Here is a 26,230-nt window from a genome sequence, read left to right on the forward strand (position 1 = left end):
ATCCTGTTGCTTAGCCAAGGCCTAGCTATCATCAACTAGCCTGACAACAGCCCTTGATCCAACTAGTCCTGACACAGCCAACCACAGAGGTCTGCTGCGGCCCTCGGTCTGTGGTCAGTAATGGTTCAGACGGTTACAACTGCTGCTTCTGTCTGACGAGGAGAAGATGATTTAAACAGCCCCACCACAGACACACATCCCATCGATACATTTGATCGCTTATCGGCAAAACGATAGCCTTGAAAGGACATGGCAAGCGGCTTCACTCTGCGAGTGAGCTGCTACAAAGTGTGTATCTGAGGGCTGGTGTGTGTAGACGGTGTGATGAAATTTCATGCAAAACCATGGAGCCAGAGGGCACACACAGATTCACAAAAACACACATACACACACACACACACACACACACACACACACACACACACACTGTGCCGCCAGTGAAAGGGGATCTTGGTACATTCAAAACAAGGGGAAGACAAGAAAGGAAAGGCCAAGAGCTCATCATGTGTTTCTCTTAGCACAGGCATCAGTTGAATTTAATAAACAGTTTTAACCTCGCCGTGTATTGACGCTTGTCCTCACCTCTAAATTCAACTAACAGCACACGTTTTTTTGAGAATTTACATGTCAAATTTGATGCGGACCGTGACAAAAATACAAGGCAGATAGCTGTGATTTGCACACGCTGTCTGTAAGAAATTCAAATACATTTGTTTTGAGATGCATTATTGCTGTTTGGCAGGTCACGTAGCAGATAACACAAGGCTCACTGAGACATAATTAGGGGCTGTTGTGCGAGCAAAGTTAATATGGTTTAAATGCAAACAAGAACTGGCAGAAATATACTATTAATCACCGGCTTTTGTTCAGCTCTCTAAATAGCAACATTTTGGAAAGCCCTTTACTGGGTCGGTGTATTACAGTGGCTGTTGCTTGCATTTGCGCGCAAGTGTAACAGTGGATAAGCGTGTTCATTTTTAGGTGTGACTATGTGTTTACATGGACGCCAGTCAAAAAGCAGGATAATCCAGTGTGCAAGAGCAAGGACTGGGTTGGATGTGTGCAGAGAGATGTGCCATCTATTCACTGTAGATCTCACATTAGACAGGGTTAAAGAAAGTGTTGGCAACTCTACCCATGCATGATGATTAATATGTCCTGCCTGTATCTATGTATGTTTATGTGTTAGTGCTTGAGTGCACAAGTGTATGTATATGTGTGTGTGTGCATATGCATGCCCATTTCGGTGCTGGCTCACCTTGTTCACTGCTGTTGTCACCGCTCTGTGAAGCGTGTCCCCCGCTGGAGGGCCCCGGTGTGCCGGCTGAGTGTGTGGAGGTGGCGTCATCATGGTCTCTCCAGGAAGCTGGGTTCTGAGGTTTGAAAAGAGAGAAAGCGAGCGTGGGATCCATCCATCCATCCGTGCATCCATCCACATTCCCCGTCCAAACCGCAAACCAGGAGCGGCGAGAGCAGGAAGGGGGAGAGGAGGGGAAGGTAGTGAGGGAGAGACACAGAAAGAGAGACCATATGAGTTTGTTGGAAAAGTGAGAGTGACATCTGTAAGAGTGTACAGGCGCTGTGAGGGTCCTTCGCCTGCTTACATTCTCCTGGCAGGGCCAAGAGCCCCGCTGCCTATTTCCCAGCTAGCAGGCAATCAACGACGCCGCTAAAAATCATAGATGAAGAGAAAGAAACTAATGCACTAAAGCAGCTGGCAATAAGTCAAAACACTGTAATCAAAGTGTTTCATTAATGCATGAGAGCAAAACGCAGCTCTGTTAATGTGGCATTTGATTTTGAACATCGCAAGTGGAGCACTTGTGAGTAATTGTCTAAACACATATGGCGGAGCCCAGTGGAGTTCGTTTATACCATAACCAATTGAGACTTCCGTGTCAAGTGAGAAATATAGAGGTAAAAAGTCCAAACACACCACAGCCGCCATTAATCATTTCCACTGTCAGAAATGAAAATAAGATATGACAGTGATTCTCCTGCTAATCTGCCAAAAATGTGCACACGCCCACACCGACATACACACACGCCCACAGAGGCTCGCAGAAATACACTTACGCACACATGCTAATGACATAATAGAGCAAGAAGTATAAACACACATGCACACACACTCACTTTTATATATACAAACACATGCTGAAAAAAAAGTGTTAAATCTTTGCTGGCTAACTTCAAAGAAAAGTCCATAAACAAATTCATAGCTTTTAAGGCGTCTTTCTTTTTTCCTTCCCTTCCTCCCTCCCTTCCAAGCTCATTTTCTCTCCTTCTCCTCCTCCTCTCTTTCCTGGTCATTCCCCGCTGCCCTGCCGCTGCAGACAGGGAAACAGGATTTTCTACTGTACAGGAAAGGCTTTATCAGTGCCACATGAAGGCAGGCTAGAGGTGGAATTTCCTCTGCCATTCAGGCAATAGAGGGACAGCCTGATCACGTCATTTACTACACACAGGCTGAACCGAATGCACGCTTCAAACATCCTTGATACAAAACCCGAGCTAGTCTTTCCCGATTTAACCTGTCACCTGAGCACGATGACAAAATGTTGGCGAACGTGAGCCCAACGTTGTCTGGGGCCCCCCGAGAGAAGCAGCCCCTTGAGCAGAGCCCAAGCCAAACAAACACAGGCCTGCACCAAGGCTTGCCACAAACCTCAACCCACTTCTCAGTTCCCGCTATGGGGTTTTTTTTCTCCCTCAAACACACATAAACACATATACATACATACGAAAGCAGTGGGAAAATGTACACGCCACAGAATATTCCAAGAAAGAGACCGTTTTTTACCATTTTGTCTAACTTCAGTTGAGTTCCTGATGAACTTCTTTCCCCTCAGCTCCCGCCAGAGAGGAGCCTGCCTGCCTGCTCTGGTGCCCCAGTCAGAGTGAGCTGTACTGGTGGAGGACAGACAGGATAGAGCCTGGAGACTAGTGGAGGTTTGCAGGGAAACAGAGGCTATAAGACAAGCGGCTGCCGAGCTCCCCCGGGTGCACAGTCCTGATGTGCTGCTGCTTGTTCTGCTGCGGAGGCGAGGCTGCTGCTATGCCTGTGAGCGAGGCCCTTTTATCTGCTAAGTTTTTTGGGGAAGGAGGGCTGTTTTCTCAAACAGCTCCGAGCTGAAAACAGCAGACAGAAACACACAAGGCCCTTCAGACCCTCCGCTCCACTCAAGGCCCTCTCAGCGTCAGCTGTTCACCGGATGGCAATCAGATAAAGAGCTCGGAGAATTACCCAGAAGAGGGGTAAGAAGACAGGGTGAACAATAGCCAATGCGTGGGTTGTAGCCCTCCACAGTCAGCCGAGGGAGAATGTCCCTGCTCTGAGAGGGATGCATGATTGTGATGTGTTCCGTCTCTGGGCCGCTGATCAACACATGGTATACTTCATATGTTGGTACAGTAATTTTCTGTTATTCTCAACACAGCTGAGAAAAATCACTAATGTGGCAATCAACCCTCTGAAAACAGTCTAATTTGGTCTCATGGCACGAGGAGGAAAGGGAGAAAGAGAGGTAAAATCCCAGACTCCCAGAGTGCATAATGTATTTAGGCTGAGCTGGGCTCGCTGCTCTCCGAACGGGCTGTTGTTGTTCCCAGAGAAGAAAATGACTGGGTTCTACTTCCTCACAATGAGACACCCACTGACGGCAAGATGCGAGACAGACCTGAAAAACTATGCTCGCTGCTCTCGCACAGTCTCGCTCTCTTGTTCTCTCTCTCTCTATCACTTGCCAGCTATGGCCACAGCATGGTTTTAATGCAACAGCCGAATCGATAGGACTTAATTTAGCTATCATTGCAGAGTAATGTGTCATTTTTAATGGTGCTGGCACTAAATTAAATTCAAAGACACCTCAGCTAATGGTGTTAAAGGGAATGATATTTTGCTGTGATTTGCTACCCTGTGGGTTTAATGGGCCTGTATGCAGGGATATGGATGAAGCTTTGTTCGTTTGTTTCTTACAAGGTAAAAAGCAGAACGCAGCACTTTATATGACCTAGTAATAATAATAACACAGTGGATACTAGGCCCAGTGAGTGTGCAGCAGATATCTTTGATGAAGCACACTCTCTCCCCTTTTAATACCTGCAAGTCACTTCTCATTCATAACCCCCGTCTGCAAAACAAGACAACAAATACCACAACAAAAGCGTTAACTTTCCAAGCTCAACAAGGCGACAAAAGCAACAGCCTTTCCTCCGCATGAATTATTTAGTGCGCCTCTCTGAGCTATGGAGGGTGCATCAACAGACACCGCGCCACGCAACACAAACACACACAACCATTTTGTCACAACCCTCGTGGGTCTGATAAAGTTCAAACAAGTTGAAAAAAAAAATCATGTCACCCAAACAGTCTTCTTCATCCTACACAAGAAATAGAGGAAGAAGCGAAAGAGGAAGAAAAAAAAAAAAAAACGCCCTCTAGCCCATGTGACTATTCCCTAAAGCTGGGCATAATTAGGAGTCAAACATGGTTCACTCCATGCTCTTCACTAATTGTGTTAAAGAGCAGTGTTACCAGGAGGAGGAGGAGGAGGAGGAGGAGAACGGCAGCAAGCAAACACACATACATGTGCAGGCGGGAACGCATGCACACACACACACACACACACACACACACAATAGGACTAGATCGAGAATAAGATACAAAAGAAGCGTGGTCTCTGGGGGCAGCCTTTTCTGTTTGCTGGGGTTAGCAACTGGCAGCTGATAATACAAGTTGTAATTAATATAAAAGCAGGAGACAATATGGGGAGGAAGGCTTGTAGTGGAGCCAGGCCACAAGAGAGCGGGAGAATGCTGCCGTCTCCTCAGCTCCTGTCCCCTGTTTCTCATTTACAAACACCTGCCTGGCACAATCTCACTTCCCTCCCTGCACTCTGCCTACATCCCTAGGAATTTCAAATAAAATTGATTTAGCGGCATCATTGAATTTCCCTCAAATTCCCCTGGAAGCTGGAGGAAAGGGAAGAAATCTGTTGGTGTAGTAGGAGTGTAAGAACGACTAGCCTTGTGTGTGTGAGCGTGTGTGTGCAGCTTCAGGGATCCTGTGCTGAACATGTACAGAATCGCTGACACGCCAGAAACATACAGGACGGTAAATCATAAAGCGAGCTGACATTTCAAGACACATCTTGCCACATGGTGTAAACAGAGAAACACTCCTCGCACGTTTCTTGTTGGGCTGTGAGCACATAATTATATACAGCCTCTTTAGAAAAGTGTAGGTGCACCTCTATTGAACAACTGAGCATTTACAACACCCTCAATTATCCAGAATATAAAGACTCCTTAATTTAGCTGCTAATAATTCACCCGAGCGTGTTTTAACAGACACAAGGGGGATTGACTGGTCGTATTTATGCTTTTTTCAAACTTTCTCTGGGGCAAATCAACTTTTTTCACTGTAGTAAATGACAGATTACATGTACAAATATGTCTTCAGAAAGAAGAGATTAAATAAAAAATGGGATTGCTGTTGTGGTTCATGGGTTTGGCGCAGGTGAAAATGAGGCATAAATTTAAAAACACACAAGTCATTACAGAGAATTCTACTGTCCATTATTCCTTGAAACAAAAAGCCCAAAAATTCAGTGGCCACTTTACTTGTACACCTGCACAAACTGATGCAATCCAATACAAGTTATGCAATAAAGTGTATTATTATGATGCCATTAAAGGTTCACTATGTAGTTTTGGGGAAGACATTTTTAATCAGAAGAGAAAGTTCCTCATTGACTGATTTTGTTATGCCTAAACAAACTAAATAAACAAACTCTTTGTTTTCATGACAGACTTAACTGAATAAACAAAGTGACCTTAACACAATTTCATACCGTTTTACTTTGTTTTTATTTGGTGGACCCTGCCACCTTTCTAGCCTCAAACAGTGTTCTGGGGAGCTTATTTTCCCTCTGAGAACAGCTTGTTTATTCAGTTATGGAAAAGATAAATATTTCTGAGCTTGTATCTCATTAAAATTGTAAAAAAAAAAAAAAAAATCTGAATTTATTCTCCAAAACTACATAGTGCCCCTTTAATGTTCACACATGTTTATTCACACTGTCATAGATGTGCTTATTAAATTAGATGTTGAGGTCGTAGTTAAAAGTGGTGCTCTATATTACATCAAGCGGTTATTCTAATATTCTGTGTAAAGGAGGACAAAAAAAATAAATAGAAACACTACATCTATCACTATAATTTATTCTAGTCCAACAGCACCTTTAACTATGAACTTTCTGAAAATATCAACCAAAATGGAACATTAAAAACTGTTGCAATGAATTTGCACTAGATTGTAGAGTGTAACTATGAAAGAGGCGACTGAGAATAAGTCTGTACTAACTTTAACTGTATGTAGTATTAACATACAATTCAACATGCATGTGCATGTCATGATCCTAAAATGACAGCAACTGCTTTTATTGCAGTCATTTAGAGCATACATGCAGTTAAAGGAAGGGGATTGTGGGAGATGCAACAAGTTAGCCTAGCCTCGCTCCAGCCACAGTAGCGCTGATTAGATATGCCTGCCAACAGGGCCCTGCCTCTGAACACTAATCAAATAGGAAACATTAGGCCAGACATCCCACCATCACAAAACAATTGTGTGGAACAGACAGAGCGGTCGACGATGCACTTTTTTCATGAGAAGGGGAGGGGGGCTGAGATCCAAACGTACTGTAGTCGGTCCCAGAGGAGGACAAAGCTAGTCGAATTAGAACACCTCCAAAACTGAGAAAATTCCACGGTTCAGCAGGCCGGCTCGGCCCGAGGGCTCGCTGTCCACAGGTGGAGAGTGGAGTGTGCATGCGCTGCAGCATGCATAGTGACATACAGAAACAGCTCACCTCCACTGAAACACACAGTAAATCACTGCACGGGCACAAGATGAACTATTACATTACTTGACTGAACCTGTGACATCACCATGTCTGACCAATGGCCTACAGCGCTCAGAGCCTGTACCAGAGGATCAAAATGTAAACAGAGAAAGCTCTTTCCCCCTTTTTTTCTCCCTTTCCAGCCATGCACAGTGGAGATAAGCTACGCCGTAACCTCTATGGGAACTACTATCACTCCCTGAGGAAAGCTCTCCAAAACAAAGCGCCGGGACCTGCAAATCCTACACACTTTTCTGTAGAACAAATCTGAAACTATGCAGAAATTCAAAGGCAGTTTTCAAAAGCGTAATGCATATGCATGGAGGAAATGAAAAGCCTTCTGCTAATATGTAAGCTTGACTGGAGAAGCGGCACAATAGCACGAGAAGACACAAAGGCTAATTCATTAGAACAGATAATATTCAGACACTGTTAATTCTATTTGCCTCCCTAATTGGATGTAGCACAGAAGAGACAGAAATTTTATTCATTAATTAAAAGACAAGAGAGCAAACCATTGACAAGCACACACGCACACACACTATATGAACCGTTCAACAAATCTACACAGCTCTGTGTTTTTTTTTCTTTCTCTCCATCACCCTTCACGTGTAATACATCTTTTTTTCTCCTTTCTTTTAATTGGGATGGGGTTGATCTGAGGAGGGGCGATGAGTTGGGAAGCCTTGGGTGGGCTACATGGTTGAGGTAGTCACCGCAAGCGAATAAAGGAAATCAACAGTGTCAGCAAAGGACTCATCCCGCTCTCACTGTACCATAATCCAATCATCTCTAAGACAATGCTGCATTCAAGTGTAAATAAAACTGCGCTTATTATGCTCCGCTGTCAGGTATGAAGAGGGGAGAGGAGGGAAACAGAAAGAGGTATAAAAAAAGAAAAGGAAGGAAAAACACACACACATACTGTATACACACACATATACATAAAAACAAGCTCAACGGGCTGCCTCCTCCACAGTGAACAGCCTCATCATCTCCAGAAAAACCAACTTTCACCAAATGAGATGTAGCCCAGGGCTATATATTAAAAATGCATATCAAAGCAAAGAAAAATGGACGTGAGAGATTCTAACTAAATAAATTAGCATATCTAACTATCAAACCGCCTTCCTCTCCTCAATGGGAAGCGAGGACAGAAATGAATAATAAAACAGAGCCAAATACAAATGAATAAATAAAATAAATAAATCAAGACAAGTAGGACAGAAATTGCTTTCCATCCAGCGGCACGGATTTGCAGCCAAATGCTTTTTTTTGTGTGTGTGTGTGCATTGTTTCCAATATTCAAAGCACATTTTTAGGCATGAAAAGCTGGAGTCCTTTCAATTAGACACGGAAATTACTGCTAAAGAAGTTTAACTGTTTACTACAACGCTTTCAGATCACGGCTGCACTGTTTCACCTCAATAGTTGCACTTAATGCCAACGTTACTTCCGCCAAAGCATCACAAGCACCGCACGATGCATTTTATATTTAATTGTCAAAAATTAAAGGGGCACCGTGTGGTTTTAGACAAGAAATTCAAACACAGAAAGGCAATATTTACAATATTAATGAGGTAATAATACAAACTCGGAAATATTTATTTTTTTCCATAACTGAATAAACAAGCTGCTCTCAGAGGGGAAATAAGTTCCACAGAACACTGTTTGAAGCTAGAAAGGTGGCAGGGTCTGCCACATATAAACAAAGTGAAACAATTGTGTTGTCCTTTAACGTCAATTTGTTTATTCAGTTTATTCAGTCGTTTATTTTGTTTGTTTAGACATAAAAAAAATCAGTCAAAGAAGATCTTTCTCTTCGGATTTAAATTTCCTACACAGTGCTCCTTTAACTATAAGCTGGAGTTTGTATCTTTCCACAACATGCAGCACTCAGCTCAGACAAAGCTCTCAGACAAAAAAAAAAACTTGTCAAATTCAGTCCAGCAGTTAGCTGCAATAAAAAGTTCACTGGTGCCACAAAAGTGATATAAATCCCTCAAACTTTAAATACCTAATGAGGTGATCGGCCCAAATGACTCCCAGATAAATGGCTTGTCATGCAGCCCCTCTTTGTTTATTGCTGCTCCTGATTTGCTTTATTGGCATATCTAATTTTTACTAATTATCAAAATATTTCTCACAAGTGGACTCATGACAGTGGCTGGTGTCTGCACACTGGAGGCACCATTGGAAATTGGCTTGAGTATCAACCATCTGCCATGAAACTAAACAGGCTAGTTTATCTAATCTCTACAATATAAACAACAGCATGCCTCATTTCTACACTTGTGCTGGAGGACCACAATATTGCCGTTTTTGACCGTTTTTCCTCTCAAACCAACAGCGGCATCTTCGCTCTAATTGTGTTTTAATTCACCTTGTGCGGTGCGCTGCGTGGCCCTGGGAACGCGACGGGGCTTTCGCAGGGAATCCACCGCTATTAGGCCTATAGCCAGACCCAACAGATGCAGCGCAGTGACTTTGCATAACACTTAAATCTGCTTTAATTCCTAATAGGCTTGGCCTTGTGCTGCACAGATATTAACCAGTCACTTTGTTGCAATAGCCCGCTCATTTTTTTCTCCCTCTCTCTCTCCAGCAAAACATTAGCTTTATCACAGGCATGCAAGACGCAATAATTCACAGATATCAACTCAATAATACACTGTCAGCTCGATCCATATTGCAAGGGGGGGGGGCGGCGCGGGGGGTGTAGGTAAGGTAAGGTAGGCGGGGGGGTGGTGTGTGTTTATTACACCGAAAATGCACGATTTAAACCAGGGAATCGATCCTCAAATTTAAAGCTACTGTACTTCAGGTGCATATAATTGAATTCAGCGTTATGGAGCCTCCAGCCATAAAAATGGGGAGCAGAGGAGAGAGCCACTGCAGAGCAAAACCGCACGGCAATCAATACGAAACAATTAAACACATTAACATCAACAGCAATGGAAGGCCTCCAGACGAACCATCATATGCCTTGTGAACTTGACATTGATGGTAAGCCTTTAGCTCTGAGATCTATTTCAATAGGCTACCACTTTCTCCACCTCTGCAGCAAGAAAAAAAAATCCACAGCTTTACGCGCAGGCCATATCCAGCTCCCACAGCCCCCAAATGTAAAGCCCTTTTCTTTTTAAATATTGGCCTAAAGCTACAGCTTACCGCTGATACCCTGCTTTAACGTTAAAACCTGCGTAACAGATAATTGCCTCACGTTTTTTCTCTCTCTCTCCCTCCTCCAACTCTCCATTACGCACGGCGGCGATTCACGCACGCGCAGCCTCTAATGCGCGCACGCATACACACACACACACACAAACATCTCCAGCACACACGCAGCAAAAGCACGGACGCATTATGCACACATGACTGCCCCTAATCAAAAGACTAAAACAATAACTCAGTCCATTGTATCACATCTAGCTTTTGACCTTAGAACATCGATCGGCAGATTTTCCTTGCAGAACAGAGCATGCTCTATTTACTGATGGCACAGCGGGGTCACACACACATGAGCAGAGGCTAAGCAGCACAAGAGTTGGCATTATGGGAAACATCAAACAAATGCGATTATTTCAAAACAGCCGGTTATTCATTTGCACGGTTTAAAAAAATTAAGAAATAAATCAGAAAGGCTCGAGTGTTTCCTGTCATGCACACACACACACACACACGCACACACACATTATCACGAATATATATATATATTTTTTTTTAAAAAGCTCTGTGTTACTTACGTGATCTGCAAGGTTAGTCGACGATCCCGAGAGTTCTTCGTGATCTGATTTTGAGCTGCCATCCCGTTCGTCAATAACTAGATCTATTGGCATTTTTCCTTTCAAACAACTGATGTACCGGTGGCAAAAATTGTCGCAGAGCTCGTGCACCTATAGAGCAAAAAAAAAAAAAAATACAAAAAGTAAGGGGGGGGAGAGGAAAACACCTTTTTTCAGGATGGGATTGGTCCAAGAATAACTCCAATTAAGGGGCATTATCGGCGGCGAGGAAACAATAGTGAAATTGTTGCAGTGCTTATTATTCTCCTGAGACTGCAGCAACAAGTTGAACGACAAAAAAATAAACAGCATGCCGTGAGCTTGTAGGGGGGGTAGGGGGGGTGGTGGGGAATAACGAGCAGTTGAAACTATATCTGCGGATCGATAACAATGTGAGCAAAGAGGCTGCAACGTATTTTATCAATAGTCACGTGGAGGGTTGGATAAATAAAAGAGCAGATTTTCATGAAAATGAAACGCCTCAAACTTTCTCCAAATGCAGCTTATTTTTAAACATCTGCTAAAAGCTGCGGCACTGCACCTTTAATAATATCAGTTGCATTAAGATATAGGATGTCTGCGCGTGTGGCGCCATGAAAAAGTCTACAATTTATAAGAGTTATAATATTTACCTTTTCTAATTCCAAGAGGTGAAACCGTAATACTTGTATGGCTTGTATCATCTGGGGGAAAAAGAGGAAATAAACAGAATTATAACACAATTTAAAGGTGAGATTTTTTTTAATGCTTGATACACTCTAGTGCACTGGCAGCTAACGACAGCTAAATATTTTCTATATATATTTTTAACTGTAAGATGAAATCTGCATTTCACAATCTAATTGGTCATCACACACGCTGGTCAGCTGGGTCAGCTGAATGAGCAGACCGAACAATGACAAGCGGCCAGTGTGGTTACACAGCCATCAACATCAAAAAACTTGATCTGACATGTGCGGAAGCTTAAATCATATGTTCACATATTTACTGTGTGATGTTAAGTATCCACCAGAAAAACAAGGCACAGTGTAACCGCAGCCAAGCGGCAATTATTTGAGAGACAAGAGAGGTCAAAGTGTGCGCTTACCAAATTGTCCAACTCTGGATTTGATGAAAATAAAGGTTTTTCTGCTCGGACCTAAAATAACACACCAAATGTCAAAGTTAGTTTGGCATGAAATGTGCGGAATGTGTGTCTATTTTCATCCTGAAATGTTAGCCTGATAACACTGCAGAGAACACACACTATCAATAGAAAAGTTTTTATTATTGCAATAAAGGCAGACAACTATGCAGCCACAGCAATCCCAAATAATTCTTTCAGGAAATAATATTTGGAAATTGACCTGTTTGGCAAACACTGCAATGTCCTCATTGAAGGAGTCTGAGGAGCAGACATCGCCGCCTGCTACGCCGGGCTCCCTCGGAGTACACGTCGCCAACTCGCACTTCTCAAAAACCAGTGCGAGCAGTGGGAATAAAGGGTGACTGCAAGAGGGGAAACACAGCCTGAGTACAAGCAGCACACCGGCTCCACAAAGCCCACTGCAAAAAATGTCCCGTCAACCTGCGTATCTGTCGGCTCCCTGCACCCAAAACCCTCATTTATCTTACAACAGCTGAAATAAAAAACACAATCGGATGAGTCTAATTTTACTTTCTCCCTCGCTGAATAGTTTTCAGACTTTTCTTTAAGCAAATGGTCGCTTTTTCAAATAAGGCAGGCAACAACTAAAACAATAGATCTGGAGTCAGGGTCGTAGTTTTTGGAAGCTGTTTTGAGTTTGAAGCATGCGTAAAAGCGCATCTGGGATATTTTACTCCTATAGTTTTGGGGCGTTTGAGGATTTTTAAACTCCATGTGATATTTATCGACTTGTTGGGACTGACATTTCTTGCAGTGCAGAGCAAAAAACGGCTGAGAAGTCAACAAAAAGTGCAACAAAAACAAGGCAGACACACACCAGAGCGGTCAGAGGGGTTTAAGAGGAATTATGGAGTCTGCAAAAAAAAAAAAAAAAAACTTACAAGAAAATATTTTTTTGCAGATTCACACCGCAGACGTGCTGAGGCACAGATGACTTTATTGTTTCTTCTTTATTATGGCTAAAGCGTTCAAACAGAGGAAGAGTGAATAAAAAGGAGTAAAGTCTAACTAAAGACAAACAGTCACATGAATAATTTTTAAAAACTGAATTATCATTTCAGAATAAGAGCCTTTTTAACTTCACGAAACTGCCACCAGTTTCGCCTTTTATGTCGTTTAGATTTGTGTCAGTGTAAAAACCTGAAGCTGAACTCTGTTCCGCGTATGAAAAACGTGAGTAAAGGAGCTGAGGAGGATTTACTCTGCGCTACATCCCAGATTATAATGATACACTGTGGATTATGGCACTTTCTGTGAGCGTGTGTGAGCGAGCAATTTCTGAAAACATTTTTTTTTTTCAAGTTTTGCTCTGAACGGTGAGAGCGTCTGAGTGCGTTTTCTTGCCTTATTCGAGAATAACCTGACTAAAGTAGAATTATAAAAGACACACGGTACGTTGAGACGGCGCTCTTTGTGTCTGTGTTACTGCAAACAATATTTGGAAAACGTCAGAGAAGTTTTTATGAAGTCTTTGAGAGAGGAGAGACTATTTTAAACGCTGGGAAATAATAAGGGGAGTAATTTTAAAGCGACCTCTATAACATGGAGCAATTGTTGTGATGCTGAAAATTGCTTTTATTGTGTTTAAACGCAGTGTGTGTGACTCTCGAGCTGTGCACTGCGCACAGGGCTGCTTCCATATTATTTTATAGCTTGTATTTCAGGCTCAAGGCTCACTCTCACTCACTGCAGGCTTGACGATGCCTTTCTACAATGCGTCTAAAATTACACATCAACAAAACTCCCCTGACCAACAATAGAGCTCCAAAACTGCGGTCAATCCTGCACAAAACGCTATTTAAATGTAGCGGTGGGAGAGAAACTCTCAACAAAAACAAACTTGGAGAAAAGCTGGAAAGTCAGTTTTTAAAAAAAAAATTAAAAATTTTAAAAACACGCGTATTTCATGCAAACCTTACCCATAAATTTGATCTTTATCCCTCTTTAAAACGTCGTTGACAGCAGAGCCCATGCTGGTGGGCATAACGTTTGGATGAGGAGCGTGGGTTCCGTAGTGCTGGCTGGCGTGCAGCGGCGGTCCGTGGTTCAGATGGTGGACCTGGGGAAGCGGCCGGGGAGCATGCGGGTCCCCGTACATCGACGCCGTGACTCCGTCCATCCCACCGTAATGGGCCAGCTCATCGTACTGGGAATGAAATCAGAGCAAAAGTCAGCGGGCTGCCCGGTTACTTTTTCTAAACAAAGTGCTAAAAGGCATGCCGTCTCACTGTGAATACACGCAAACAGAGAAACTAAATAAGCTGTTGCTTTGAAAAATGCGCTGCAAAAGTGTCATATACATAAAATCTGCTAAAGGGTTTGTCATTACCAAAAACATTTTAAGTTCGGTGCTCCGCGAAAGAGAGTTTGGTGGATGAAAAAGAGCGAATTAGTTTGGAGTCTCCTGTGAAACTGCTCCACGACTGTCGTGGAGGCTGTCGGTAAAGGCAGAGGCTGTCACTTTGCTTGAAGAGAAGGGGCGCTGCAAAAATGTCAAATCTAGCGGCTTTGATATGAATACTTTGTAAATTTGCCACCACCCGACAAGAGGTTATCGATACGAGGGCCACCCTACAGTGGATTTGAAACAGGTAAGTGTAGGAGATTTAAAACCTACCCTTTGCGCCATCAGGCTGCGCTCCAATAAACTCCTGAATCTGTCGTATATTTAATATCCCAGTCCCGGTTAGAAAGTGATTTAGTGGCAAGATTCCTTTTTCAACCAACTTTGCGACTTCTCCTATTCGCCAGTGTGGTTCAGTTGAAATCGTAGCATCAGGGAGTTTTGAAATTTTTCTTGTTTTCCCTCTTTCCTCGGAAAAAAAAGAAAAAAATGCGCCAAAGTGAAGGTTACAATCGGCCCATCAACAACCTGCATGTAACTAAACTGTCGTGTCTCATGGCTTTTTGCCACTCCAGCTGTCAATCAAAGCCAGAGGTTGTCAAGGTAATGAATGAATGACGGTCGGTGATGATGTTCAAGAGAAGGACGAATCTTTTTAGTCCGTTTTCATCCCGCAAGTCCGCGTCTCCTTTAATGCCTCCAGATCGCTATCTTGTTTTATTATCACTGTAAAAAAAAAGGGAAAAAGCAGTAGAAATTAAGAGATTGCGATTCGGATCTTTCCTTTCTTTCCCCCGTAGGTATTTCGTCTATCTGGCGAAACTGAGATGAGTGAGTGTCAGCGAGTGTTGGCAGGTTGGCTGCTAGCTTGCTTATAGAAACAGAGTCAGTTCGCAGCGCTGAGCGGTGGGCGAATGAAATGACGGATCCCGGAAGTAGTGGTGGCCATAGCCAGTCCTACAGCAGCTCCAGAAAAGAGAGAGGAGAGACCAAATCTTGTGTTATGCAGAGTGTATGCGAGGCACAGGGACGGCTTCAACTCCACACTGGGGGTAAAAGGCAAACCAACACAGCTCCAACTCCCACCCAATTCCTTTTTTTTTTCGCAGAGAAGAGACCTGGAGAAGAAAAAAAAAGCAGAAAAATGTTGAATGAGGAAGGTTTAGCAGCGCGGACACTTCGACTGCAACTCCTCTGAGTTAAATTAAACACACCACTGACTGAATCAAACCACACGAATCATGATTTAGAGTAGAAAAGTTCATTTTAATGCAGAATTACGCACCACGTACCCAAACTTTTACGCACAGACACACAATAAGATATGTGAGCAGTTGTGCATCCTGATAGGAGTCAAACAAAGGATTATAAAGCTAAAATTATCAGGAAATCTTATGAATGCTGAGTTTAATATATGAGCATGACGCTTACTTGTTATCTGTTTTGTGGTTATAAGCCGGTGTGCCTAATATCTCAGTAATGCCTCCTAATCTTACAGCTAATTATCGCTCTGGTCGTTTTTAGCAAATTAAACGACACGCAGCACCCCTCTAAGCCCAGAATGAACTTTTCCAAGAGGGGGAGAAAAAAAAGCTTTTGTGGAGAAAGTAATTTTGTATGTTTCTTTCGTCCAATCCCCTCTCTTGATAGAAATCCGTGCCTTACCTCAGAGTAGTCAATTATCAAAGCTCCCCAAGATCATCAATCATGTGAGGAGATTGAAGTTTAGAGGAGGAGCAACGCTCCGGCCATCGATTGCAGTGAAGCCCTTTTTGGAGTCTGGGCACTTTTACGCACAAAAACAGAAGCAGGCCATCTATCCCCTTTAATATTTAGCTCCATCAATGCTAATATGGCATCATGGCTGTATTGACAGGTTCTCACATAAAGGCTCCATTTATGGCTCCGTGACATTTTTGATGGTGGAAATTAATTATTCACAGGTTAGGATTAAGGTAGACACACGCTCAGGGAGATGGGCTGTGGCTACCGTTGGAGGGTCAATAAACTCTCCCAACAAACAAAAATACCAGGCAGAGTTGCTCAGGGTCGATTACAGTAAATGGCAAGGTTTTTTTTTTGTTTTTTTTTTAAGAAAGGAAAAAGATTTAATAAATGAAAGCGTGACAACAGTTATGTTTGTTGGCATAAAGGGGGGGTGGGAAGTGTAGGACTGCAGGGTTTGACAAACGGCTGTGTGGACATTTCAACGTGCAATACCCCGGGAAGGAGCTGCAGAGCGGTGCGCAGAGAGCCAAGGCAGTCACCGTCTCCAAGTCTCTCTCTTTACACTCTGTAAACACAACCAGCCCGGCAGACTCTGCTATTGAAGACTGATATTTTCATAAGCTAAATACTATCGTTCACATTGATTTGTGCACTAACGCTTGACTTTTTTTTTCTCCTCCATCCTCCTCCTTTGGACAACTACGGTAAGTAGCATTAAACCTTATACTGTATCTAGCGCTTTGTTGGGAACGCGCGTCCGTCCGCGGCGCAGCGAAGGCAAAGTTTTGAGGCTGGACTTTAAAAAAAAAAATGCAGAATATATTTCATGCAGATGTTTAACCGAGACGTTAAAACGCGCGATGTGTCCGAAAAATCCGAGCGCCGGAGCGGAATTTTTTTAAACACACACTCCTAAATCTTGCAACTTTTACCGCATCTTTACGCGCATTTATTGTGGAAATATGTGATTTGCCCCCGAGGAGAGTGATGCAAACACCCGAAGAGCGTGTGAAAATAGCAGAGGCTAATTATGCGTGTCCAATGCACGGCTCCGCAGCAACACATCCTTCCCTATAAAACTTCCAGCGACGACTCCCAACGACGCGAAATTCAAACTCCCGTCTTTACGCGAACTATTTATTTGACTAATTAATGGAGGCAATAAACACGAGACATCAGCATGAACAATATTTAGGCAGTGAAATAGGTTAATTTCGCTTAATAACAGCGTGTGACGCGACATTACACAAGTCGGTGCTTCGTTTTCTAATTTTATTTTAATCATCGTTCACTCAATAGGTAATTAAAATTAATTTTCCCCATAAACAAGACCTGTGCCAACTCAAACTCCCCTGCGTCTAACCCGAGCGCGTTTACAAGCCAGATAATTCCAGGAGGACACCTCTCGCAGACAATTACACTTTTTTAAAAGTAGTTTTGGATTTCTCACAAGTGGCTTTTTTACCGCTGCGACCCCCTTTTTCAGGTGCGCAAACACAACTCGCATGAAAAAGAAAGAAAAAAAAATCAGTGGCTGGCATTAACAGGCGGTAAAATTTCATCTGGTGGTGTCAAATTGAGGTCAGTTTAGGGTTAAAGCTCTCGGTGTCCGTGTGGGACATGGCCAGCTGCGTTTGGATTCATTAGGGGGGCAGAGGATCCATTTCAAGGAAAACACTACTGGGACAATCACCAGGGTAGAGATCCACTGCATGTCACATCCTAAAAGGTGCACCCAGGACCGCCTGCATGCGACCGAGGCTGAGCACTGAACTTCCCACTCCTCTGTTTACTCTTTGCAGGACTTACAATCCCCTCTCGTCTCCCCCTCTCTCCCTCTCTCTCCCTGCAGGGCTCGGTTGCTCACACACACTCAAGCCTGTTGCTAAATATGGAGAGAAATGCATTGTTGATTTTAATTCCCTCAAAAAGATCAGTGATATGAAACGGGCTTCAAATCCTCTTAGTGACCTTAAACACTCCTGGAGAAACAATCGGCGCTCAACCGCAGGAACAAATAAAATCGCCCTAATCTTGTTTGTAACTTTGTTCTTCTTTGGCCCTCTTCAGTATTTGAGATTATGTAAATCAGCTCAGCTAATGTATAGAGGCGCCGAGATAAGACTGGATCATAGACTGACTAGTGGAGAGGCTCGGGAGGTTGGAAAAAAGGGGAAAAAGCCTCTGTTTAAAAAAAAAAAAATGAAAATAAAAGAAAAGCAGCTGTGGGCTCATAATTTAAATTAAAAGTTTATCTTTTGGAGTGACACAAGTAATGGAGTCCCTCCCTGTCCCCACTGTGAGCAGATTATTTCTATCAATAATTCCCACAATCTTGATTTTCACTTATTTTCTTGAACACAATTTTTTAAAGATGATTTTATTTATGATTCCTTTATAATATTTCCACTCTCCCCTTGTTTTCCCCCTCACGCAGAAAAAAAGCCTCACCTCACTCATCTCAGCCTGAACTCTTCCTGACCCCCGCAGTGAAATGTGACTATAGGGTTTCAGAAAGTGGAGTGAGCAACTCAAATACTTGTAAAAGTTTCGCGACTAACTGTAAATTCTTCAGCTCCAAAGCCTCATTTTCCCCTCCACCGATTCTCAGAGTCTGGTGTCAGAGGGTTAGTAAAGGGAGGAGGGAGAGAGAGGGGGGAGAGAGAGGGGGGAGAGATGAGGCCAGCAGCAAATGTAACTGTGGCTTTTTTTTTTTCTCCCCTTCATGGACTCGTGAGAGAATATGCGGCCGTGGAGCGACACCTGGCGGCCGCAGCGGACGCCGAGCTGTCGAGAGCTTTGCAACAAATGAGAGAAGGCCCCTCAAAATAAAAAATAAAATAAAAAATGATTCAATTATTCGGAAAATTTACACGGAATCCACGCGAGAAAATCGTGTTTTTAAATTGAAATTAAAGGCACTGCAATCAAATTGTTATTTCCTCACAACAGACGTCATTTTAAAATATCATCAAAATGCAGATTTTTGTCTGAACCGAGCCTCCACTGGATTTGTTTCTTGTAATATTGAATTTATTCGCTGGCAGTGCTTCGACCTTTAATTCGGCTGGACTGTTTCCTTCTCATGCTGATGCTGTTTCACGATTTTGACTTGTGCCACACAAATTAGAAAAAAAGTGGCCTTTATTACCTTTAGTTTGTCTTTAATTACGTCTGCGAGAATTATTTCTAAATTTGCGCATTCAGGCGATTTTTCAATTAATTTTGAATCCAAGTCGGCCTTCATATAAATCCAAATCAGATCGATAAAAAAGTATTTAACACGCAGTTTTATATCCAACCCCCCAAAAAACACACTGATATTTGTATTATCATTTTAATACTCACACAACCCGGGTGATTTTTTATTATCTGCTATTAAACGCGTTATTGCATGTTGAAATAAAAAAAATAAAAAAAAATAAAAGATCTCAACAGAAGCTCAGGATAAAAATGAAAACAGAATAAATAAAACATTTGTTCTGTTTTTAAAAGCTGCGCGTCAAAGTCATAAACATTATCAAAAGAAAATGTTACTATTGGAAAATAACTTTTATAACAATTAATTTATTTCACGTGTGAAGCTCTAACGCGTTTTTCTTCCCTCGCCATGTAAAGAAATGAAGCTCTCTCCTCTGAGCTGTCTGCAGCCCCTCTGCACAGCCTCAGCTCTGCTCGGCTGTGACACACTTTGAGCGGGTCACCGCCGAGATTAGAGCCCGTCGTTAACGCCTGTGCGGATACACCAAATGCTGATTTAATGAGCTTGCATCGGGTGTTTGTCCCAGAATACCTGGTGTGCAATGTGTCCAGCGCCACAGACTATAATCCCCGTGTTTCCCCCGCTAACACGTGGCTTTGGGGACAGTCTCATTAAGACCTTGCGGGTTCACGCGGGCGCATGTGGAGATCTGCGTACGGTTCCTCTTTTTTTCTTCCTTTAAACTCCAGTTTAGATTGAACAGGTCGAAGCCTATAAGGCCCGTATCCAGCCACATTACCACATGTAATTGAGAGAAGTTTAAGTGGAGGCCGGGAAACCGAGGAGTTAATAGCGGTGACCCTCTTGCTGTGCCTCTGTCGCTCATCATTTATCAGGCTTAAGGGGCTTAAACAGGCAGCACAGACCCACCTTTTATTACATATCAAACCCTCTCTCCCTTATCTACATTATAGGAAATACATGCATCGTTGCCTGTTATGCGGATTTGGAAATAGAAACATGTCCAATAAAGTCGCCCTCCTCCGCTGATCAGAGGAAATATGGCTTTAGGCGCTGCAGAGACAACCTCACCGGTTTAAGCCTTTATTAAATTGTCTTAATTCCCCTCTCCGCTTTGAAATGAATACAAATTCCCCCCTCTTGTGTTGTTTGTCCGGTGCGGGAAGCGGGGGTATGAAGTGCGGATGCTTTCACGGTTTCAATATGATTAGAAAGTGAATTTAAAAAAAAGAAAAAATGGCAGAGAGTTGAAGCCTCTCAGAGTGCCTGCAAAACTTCTCCAGATCTCGAAATGGAGCGTTTGAAAACCCCTCGGAATTATCAGAGACGTTTTTTAACAAGGCTGTAAAGAAAATAGATTTTTTTTTTTTTTTGTGCATATCTTGAAGATATCTAACCCGGAGCTGCTTTTATTCATGCGGTTAATTCAAAAGGTGAGAAAAAAGAGAAGAGGATGAAACGTCTTTGTGAAAAGTTGGGATATATTTAGCCTGTCCGTCATTCACACTTTATTTATAGCCTTAATGAATTACACGTCCTTTACAGTGAGACCATTAAAAGAGAAAAAATAAAGGCTCTGTGCACATTAAACCCCAAAGTTTTTGTAGTTTTGTTTTTTCTGTGCTAAAATTCCTCCATATTTCATATTTCAGTACAGGAGTGGTATTTCTTTTTTTTTTTTTTTTTTTTGCTGGCACAGTGTTTCAGTTAAACTTCAGGGCCAGGCCTAAGTTGTCTGCTGGTTTCCTCCAAGGAGAGCTCAGTCAGTCAGCCTGAACGCAGCTGCACTCACATGGAGTGACGGGTTTTGATATTCTAGTCACACAACAGAGTAAACACTGCTCTCCTATTCAATAAACATCATTGACAAGGTTGCATATCCAGCTATTTGAAAAATACTGAGCTTAACCCCAGTGAGTATTAATTTATTTTTTATTATTTGTAAATGAAATTTTGCAGTTATTTTTTCTCCTCATCTTTTATGTATATACTGTAAAACTGTTTATTCTCTGAGACGATACTGTAAATGTCCTGATCCTTTTTAATGCAGCACCATTAAAATATTTTCAAAATGTCTTTCGGTTTATTCTCTTTTATATATTTTTCAAAATGTGTTTTTCTTTTTGCTGCAGCACATGTGAAACACACTCGAGCTCATAAGCAACACACACAACAGAGACTTCCAGCTAATCAAATGACTGAACCCGAGAGACAAAAACTATTCATTTGAGTTATAATAAACTTCTCACTCAGCGTCTGACCTCGTGCTCGATCCCCCTCACAGCATGGGACAGGCCCGGCACACACACACACATACACACACACACACACACACACACACACACACGACTTGCTCAACGCAGCCTCAGTCATGACTCTGCATGTTTGAGGACACTTGCGCGAAACAATGCAGCTAAACAAATGCAGATGGTTTGTTTGTGTTTGTGCGTTTTGTTTTTGTCCCCCTACTTTTTCTCCCCCCCTCCCTGTTTTGTTTATGTGTTCCCATTTCCATCTCCTCTCAGATACCGAGCTCTCCCTCTCCTCCCCTCCTTCGCTCCCCCCTTCTTTTTTCCTCCCTCCCTCCCTCAACTCTGGTTCTGCAGGAGTTCACATGATCAAGCATGGTACCCAGGTAATTACCTGGCATTGTCAAATAAAGCGGCCACTGATTCAAATGAGGAGTGAAATATCAAAGAGCAGCGTTGCCTTTGCAGCCACTACTTATCCACACAGGAGACAGAGAGGAGATCTGAGAGCTCGGGGACCTGCAGGGAGGCAACAACAACACTCAGCCTTCCCTTCCTACATAAATACCACCAATGGAAGCAACAGAGCCAAACATGCCCAGGTTCACTAGTAACAGTGTATGTATTTGTATTACATATCCTACTTGTCCGTTAATAGCTCGCGGTGTCCTTTATGGTGGTCGCAGTGCAACTTTAACAAGAAGGATCTTGCTGTACTCCCAGATCTCCCTGATGTGTGTCCTGCTGAGTCTCTCTCAAAAAGGTCAAAAGGTTGAAAATTCACAATTGTGCTCTGAAGCTGTCACAATCGGAGCGGACACGCAATGTTTCCGATCCTCCGTTGAGCAGCATTTATTCAATGTTTTTGGATCAGACACAAAGGGAGGACTAAAGGGAAGCTAGTCGCCGAGATTGGAACTGAACAGCGCATTAATGTCCAAAAGTCCAAAGTCCTCAGCTCCAATTAGCTCGTATAACCGCAGCAATCATTTATAATTTGCAGAGTTTGTGTTTTATTTTTTTCCCTCTTGGTGAAAGTTGCACAGGCTCAGATGAACTTCTCCTCAATTCTGCCTTTACAACGTATAATCTAATATGCTGTGTAATTCCTCCTGCCGTGCGATGACGCCTTGATTCGGGGCAGGGCTGACAACAAGACCTTTGACACTTTGACACAGTAAGTGGAAGGTGATCTCAATGAACAATGTCATTGCTCTGGAAACAACCCCGTGCGAACAAACCTCATTCCGGCTCCCCTCACGTTCGAACTAGACAAGCGTCGTCCTGGGATTTCAGTCAAGCACAGAGAGAGTACCTGTAATTTGACTTGCCACGTCTAAATGGAAGTTGAATAGGTTACATTGTGCAACAACAAATAAAATGCTCGCAATGCTTTAGTGGCTGTTTTTCATGGTTGGAGGCGAAATGGGGTTGGTGACGATGTTTGAGTGTTTAACGCTATAAACACACAGACTTCCCTCCCTCTGGCATATGGAAGGCTCCCAGGGACACTTTGCATGTAAATATTCATAGGGTGATGGGATGGGCTATTAATTATTAAGCACAGTAAAGAAGTGCAATACTTCGACATTTAACACATGAATCTTATTTTTTATTTGCTGCACCGGAGGATGAACATTTCGAGGTGAGACGAGACATTTTTCACAAAATGGTTCTCGTTGTGGGGCCAAAAAAAGGGATGTAATGACGACTTTTGAGGGGCAATAATTCTGAAACAGAACATGAGAATATACATGAATAACATCTGGGCTACGAGGCAAAGTTAAACTGATCACAACGGGGCACAGATGCATTTATCAAGTATATTTTTTTTCTAGGAGCTGCAACGGTTAACTGTTGAATAGATTAGTTGATCAAAAGTAGGGAAAGTAGTCATTTTTTAAGGAAAAATGTCAAACATCTGCTGGTTCCAGTTTTTCAAAAGTAAGGATTTGTAGCTTTTCTTTGCCATTTGTGAAAGTAAATGAAGAGCACTTGGGGTTTGGACTGTTGGTTGGACAAAAAAGCAACTTAGATTTTGCAGATGTATGAATCCCAGCACTAATTTTCCTGCAAACCTTTCTTTATTTATAAAAAGTAGTGGCATGACTACTGTAAAATGTCACTTTCCTTTGATTTTTCACATGTAAAGTGGAACTTCGAGCACTGCCTGTGTAACTTTCCAGGTGAACTGTATCCGCACTCATACCTGCAGCTCTTTCCTTCTGCCCAGCCTGACAGACTGTCACAGTGTGATGGAGCTCGAGTGGGGCCACCAGCGAGAGGTGGTTAGAGGTCCATACCTGAGCTTCACACTCCAGACATTTGACAAGTGAGGACAGACTATGACTGTAAAGTTAGATAAGGGGAGGAACGGGCGAATAGTGTAATTCTATACTTAGGATACAGTTTGGTGACTGACAGTGTTGTGCTGAATCCGTATCGTGTTTAAAGACACTGAAAGGAAAACACGTTGCGTATGTGTTCATTTTCTTTTACGTTCGCTGCATCTCGCCCCCCTGAAGCGGCACCCATTTCTTGAAAGTTGCAGATATGAGACAGAACAGGCTTTTCAATCATGAGCAGAGGGGGAAAAAAATGACCTAGATACGATCAGATCTTTGCGAGCTCACATCCTATTGTGCCCCTGACAGAAATGAACCAGTGATCTCCATCATCTATGTTGACACGAGTCAAAATCAAAAAGGACACTGCCATTCTGTAAGATCCCTCCAATCCAATCCAATTCATTTGTGCCCTGAAATACTCGGTATCATCTGAGTGGAATTGAATTAACAATTTCCCTAGCTGATTTGGTCTTTTTAAAACCCTCATTACACAGAAGCATTGTATATATTATCGAATCCCTCAGAGGAATATGGAACGAGGAGTCTATGTTCATCCTATCATTACCAAGTTGTAATATTATAATCAATTAGCATGGATGAACTAATTGTCCAATCTCTCACTTGCTAATTAACCCCCGGAAATATAAATGGGACAAACTAATGCACGATTTTTTAAAGGGGATGCACAAATTGAGCTCACGCTTTAGTTAGCGTGGTTGGGTTTCTTCAGCGGGTCGTCAATATGTATGAGCCACATCAAAGCGTAGAGATAGAAACGAGGCCTGCACAAAAAAGCAGAACACATTTCAGATCCAGAATATGCAAATGTGTTGGTTTCTGTTGAACTCTGCTGTTTGCATAACTTCGGTTGACACAGTCTATGAGAGCTTTTCTGTGCCACTTGTGTACAGACTACAAAACACACTGTCCTTTGGGATATTTTATTTTAAAAGCCACACTCGCAGCTCTGCATAAATACACAGAGTTTCATCGCATTTGGCGACACAGTTCTTATTTTCCAAATTGCCGCAGCCTAAATGTGTCTGGAATTACATAATTTGATGTAGAGCAGAATTTCTTTTTGATGCGAGTTGATCTTTGTCGCTCACGCACGTGTCATACATGAATGTGATTGTGCGTATCGCGCTGTTGGCTGAAGCGGAGCAGCAAAAGTTCACTCCAGACGACAATCAAATACTGAACGAGACACTCCAGGAAAACCAGTGAGATGTTTGCTTGTGTAACTGCACACTTTAGTTTCCAGGGAGGTGCCCTTGACTGACTTTCAGTATGATTCACTAACAATGAGTCTACTGTAAAAGAAGCTGGCGATCGGATGACATTTAATTTAGAGTTTGACAAACAACAAGGATCTAACCAGCTTCTAAAATCCAGTCACATTAACTTATTTCTATTGCAAAGACACCGTCATGTGTTAATGTCACGCTCATACGAGATCGCTTTTTGTTTATTGCATGAGCCCAAGATAAGAAATTGGCCCCAAAATGGCAGCCAACTTTTTTGTTGTCGCTCTTGGGTCCTTTGTTCTGTGTTGTTGTCAAATCTGAAATTTAATACTATTTTTCACCTGACTCCATCTTTAGGAGAGATATCCTGCATTCTCCTTTAATATTCACGGGTTGTTAATTATTAAAGGTATGTATTTGAATTATAAATATACTAGTTATACAGAAGTAGGCAAAGCAGGCATATAGCCTGAGGCTAAATTCCTCCATTACCCATTATTTTCCAGTCTGCCGTCTCCATATGCCTGCCTCCTATTCCTATGTCATCTCAAAAAACACTGAGGCATTCCTTTGTACTTACCTACCCCTCCCCACTTTGGCCACCCGAAAAAAATCTCCCCCTCCGTACATATGTGTGCTGCTTCCTTGAAGTAGGATGTCACACTTGTCTTAAATATAATGAATCACTATCTTCAAGGCATCCCTGGATCCCAAACACTCCCCACAGAAACCTGCCTAGTCCTCCCCCGTTTCCAGCCTTCCTACATGTCACAAATCATCCGTTGTGGAGGGCTCTCCACTAAATCATTAACATTGTCAGAAATGACTGGGGCCAAGAATGGGAAGAGCCCAGAGATGCAGCCGAGGCGTACGTACGTATGATGGGAATATAGGATGGTAAACAAAGAGACGCAGCCTTATACCCGATCCTCCCTTTTCCTCGCCGTTCCCCTTTGCCTCCCCTTTGGTTTTCTCTTTTTTTTTATTTCTCTTCTCTTCCATGGGATTTGTGAACAACAAGAAAGAAGTACAGTGTGAGGAAAAGTAAAGAAGCTGTCAAAGAAGTTTAACAACTCTCGTGAAATTCTTTACCTCCATTCTCTTAACTGCTGCAGAGTTTTTCCTTTTTCCTCATGAGTTTTTCCTAAAAGCTCTTTGTTGTAAACACACTGGAAAGAACTGTTTGGTGCAACATATGAGATTATGTCTCTGGACCATTTTGATAAAGATATCTACACGAGTCCACTGTGCGGA

General features: G+C 42.6%; 1 protein-coding gene across 7 annotated transcripts in view; it reads right to left on the minus strand.

Moving 5' to 3' along the window:
* meis2a (Meis homeobox 2a) overlaps window positions 1-26,230 on the minus strand; it is a 179,415-nt gene that overhangs the window by 64,838 nt on the left and 88,347 nt on the right. For 4 of the 7 annotated variants that reach the window (XM_073484230.1, XM_073484229.1, XM_073484228.1 and 1 more), the window contains exons 1-7: window positions 14,455-15,046; window positions 13,757-13,983; window positions 12,037-12,178; window positions 11,778-11,828; window positions 11,323-11,373; window positions 10,652-10,801; window positions 1,259-1,373 (exon numbers count right to left, since the gene is read on the minus strand). In XM_073484230.1, coding sequence (XP_073340331.1) covers window positions 1,259-1,373; window positions 10,652-10,801; window positions 11,323-11,373; window positions 11,778-11,828; window positions 12,037-12,178; window positions 13,757-13,983; window positions 14,455-14,466 — 748 coding nt within the window. In that variant the 5' untranslated portion in view covers window positions 14,467-15,046. Of the gene's footprint in view, window positions 1-1,258; window positions 1,374-10,651; window positions 10,802-11,322; window positions 11,374-11,777; window positions 11,829-12,036; window positions 12,179-13,756; window positions 13,984-14,454; window positions 15,047-26,230 lie in introns of those variants that run through there. The other 3 variants (XM_073484225.1, XM_073484226.1, XM_073484224.1) reach the window with 1 other exon arrangement.

This window comes from Pagrus major, chromosome 16 (genome assembly GCF_040436345.1).
Source record: "Pagrus major chromosome 16, Pma_NU_1.0".
Lineage (NCBI taxonomy): Eukaryota > Metazoa > Chordata > Actinopteri > Spariformes > Sparidae > Pagrus > Pagrus major.